Source organism: Wasmannia auropunctata, unplaced genomic scaffold, assembly GCF_000956235.1.
Source record: "Wasmannia auropunctata unplaced genomic scaffold, wasmannia.A_1.0 LD279942.1, whole genome shotgun sequence".
Lineage (NCBI taxonomy): Eukaryota > Metazoa > Arthropoda > Insecta > Hymenoptera > Formicidae > Wasmannia > Wasmannia auropunctata.
Window position 1 is genome coordinate 1 of NW_012082948.1, and position 1,929 is coordinate 1,929.

At 38.6% G+C, this 1,929-nt stretch overlaps 1 protein-coding gene across 1 annotated transcript; it reads right to left on the reverse strand.

Annotated features, from left to right (window-relative positions):
- Positions 1-219: 219 nt before the first annotated feature.
- On the reverse strand, positions 220-1,652 carry LOC105461712 (intraflagellar transport protein 56-like). The gene is made up of 2 exons (XM_011708223.1): positions 1,352-1,652; positions 220-1,228 (listed from the first exon to the last, which is right to left on the reverse strand). Exons 1-2 carry the CDS (start codon positions 1,352-1,354, stop codon positions 680-682), a joined length of 552 nt encoding a protein of 183 aa, XP_011706525.1. The 5' UTR covers positions 1,355-1,652; the 3' UTR covers positions 220-679.
- Between the last annotated feature and the right edge of the window lie 277 nt (positions 1,653-1,929).

Sequence of the window (1,929 nt, forward strand, 5' to 3'; positions counted from 1 at the left end):
ACGTGTGCTCTTCCGATCTATTTTCAAGGACATATATCTTTTTTATTAGGCATCCAAGCCTAATTTTATGAACTTAACATTGTTTGCACATATAATTGTAGTTCCAGCTGGTATCATTTTGTACCAACTGCCAAATTTTTGTACGAAGCAAACATTGGCACATGTTGACAGCTCTAGACGCTCATGCTATGTTGGACTAAGAAAAAGATTACCGAGATCTAAATTTCTTTAATTTTTTTATTTTCAACATAATCTCTACCAGCTGGAACTACATTAATGCCTATACTTTAATCGTGGAGAAGAATTTTTAAATCTGTCGTCTTTAATTGTGTTTATTTTGTCATGGAAAATAATCACGTTCGGTTGATAAAACGACTTTAGGATCGCCTTAATTTAAATAAAAACTATTCGTTCTATTGAATCAATATTTTCGTGATTTTTGTGATGATTGAAAATAATACAAGTGACTCCAGTAAAGAAAGTGAAAAAAAAAACAGATACCTGCAATTTTCCTGCAGTTGAATAAGGAGATACAACTCAGAATCTGTTGTCGAGTCGCATCTGTTGGTGCTTTTCTTTAAACTTGCGTGAATATGCAAAAGTGCATAGTGCAGGTGCATAGTAAAGACACGATAGCCAAAAATTATAACTATATCAAAATATTCTCCTAAATTTTGTGTCAACGATAGAGATATTCCAACCTGTTGTCCAATAAAATTCTTTTATAGACATCGATAGCCTCTTGATAGTGAGCTTGCAAGTAGTGAATAGATGCTAGACTGAGCTGATCCTCGATAATGTCCTGCAGCATTTGATGATATTCCATTAACTTGGATTCATTGCCCATCTTGTGGGCCAAATGAAACAGCAGCCTGGTTCGCAGCTTGCTATCCGCTGCCTCTTCCAGGATCTTTTGCGACTCGGGGTACATGCCCAGATAAAAGTAGCAGCATGCCAGATTTGTCGGAACGTCTGGTGACACGTAATCCTTCTTTCTCAAGTTCTCGTAGATCATGGCCGCACGCTTGTAGTCACCCAAGTGAAACGCGCAGTATCCCATCCACAAATCTGTCTCCAGGTTACCGCCAGTGCTGCTATTAAATTCCAGTAGCGTCAGGGCACCAGTATAGTCCCGTTTCTCCAAGAACTCCTCCAGCTTCGGGATTTGTTTACGCGAAGTCAACGTGCGAACGCCTTCTGATGAGACCGGCTTGGCCCTCGACAAAATCTAACGCGAAATAATAAAACATCATGTCAATATCATGTTTCTCATAACACATCAATATTTTCCTATATCTTACAATATTCAGAATGGAATTATCGAAGTAGAAGAACTGAAAGAAATATTTACCATTTTTTGTTCTTGTTTGGTGCGGTCGTATTGATTATTTTACGCCGCGTTGGCAAGCAATAATCAGACCATAACAAATAGCAAGTGCTTCTTTTTTTTGTGGCGATGCTCTCACGCAAGAATAGCCGGTCAAAATCTTGTGTGTTGAAGCTTTCAAGTGTGAAGAGCGAAACTAATAGGACTGAATGGGACTGAAGAGCATGGTGGAAGGATAACATATTAACATGGTGCTCAATTGGCAAGCGTCTCTTTCTAAAAATCTGCGCTCTCCGTCGTTTAGATACTTTAGATGTCGATAGGATGAAAATGCTACCAACTGCGAAAAGCGAAACATGTGGCGTTGAGATGTTGGTATGAAATCTATAGTATACATAACACGCGAACTGTAGATTTTCATACTAAAGGCACATAACCAGTAGGTCCACTTCGTAGTAGGTGTCGGCACCTTTGATCTCCTTTTCCGGATCACGTGAGCATCCATTATGTTAAATCCAGAACCGAATTGAGAAAAGTGCCTCACAAGTAGTAAGACAAATAAGTAATAATATGGATTCGATACAGTAAAAGTATGTATGTAC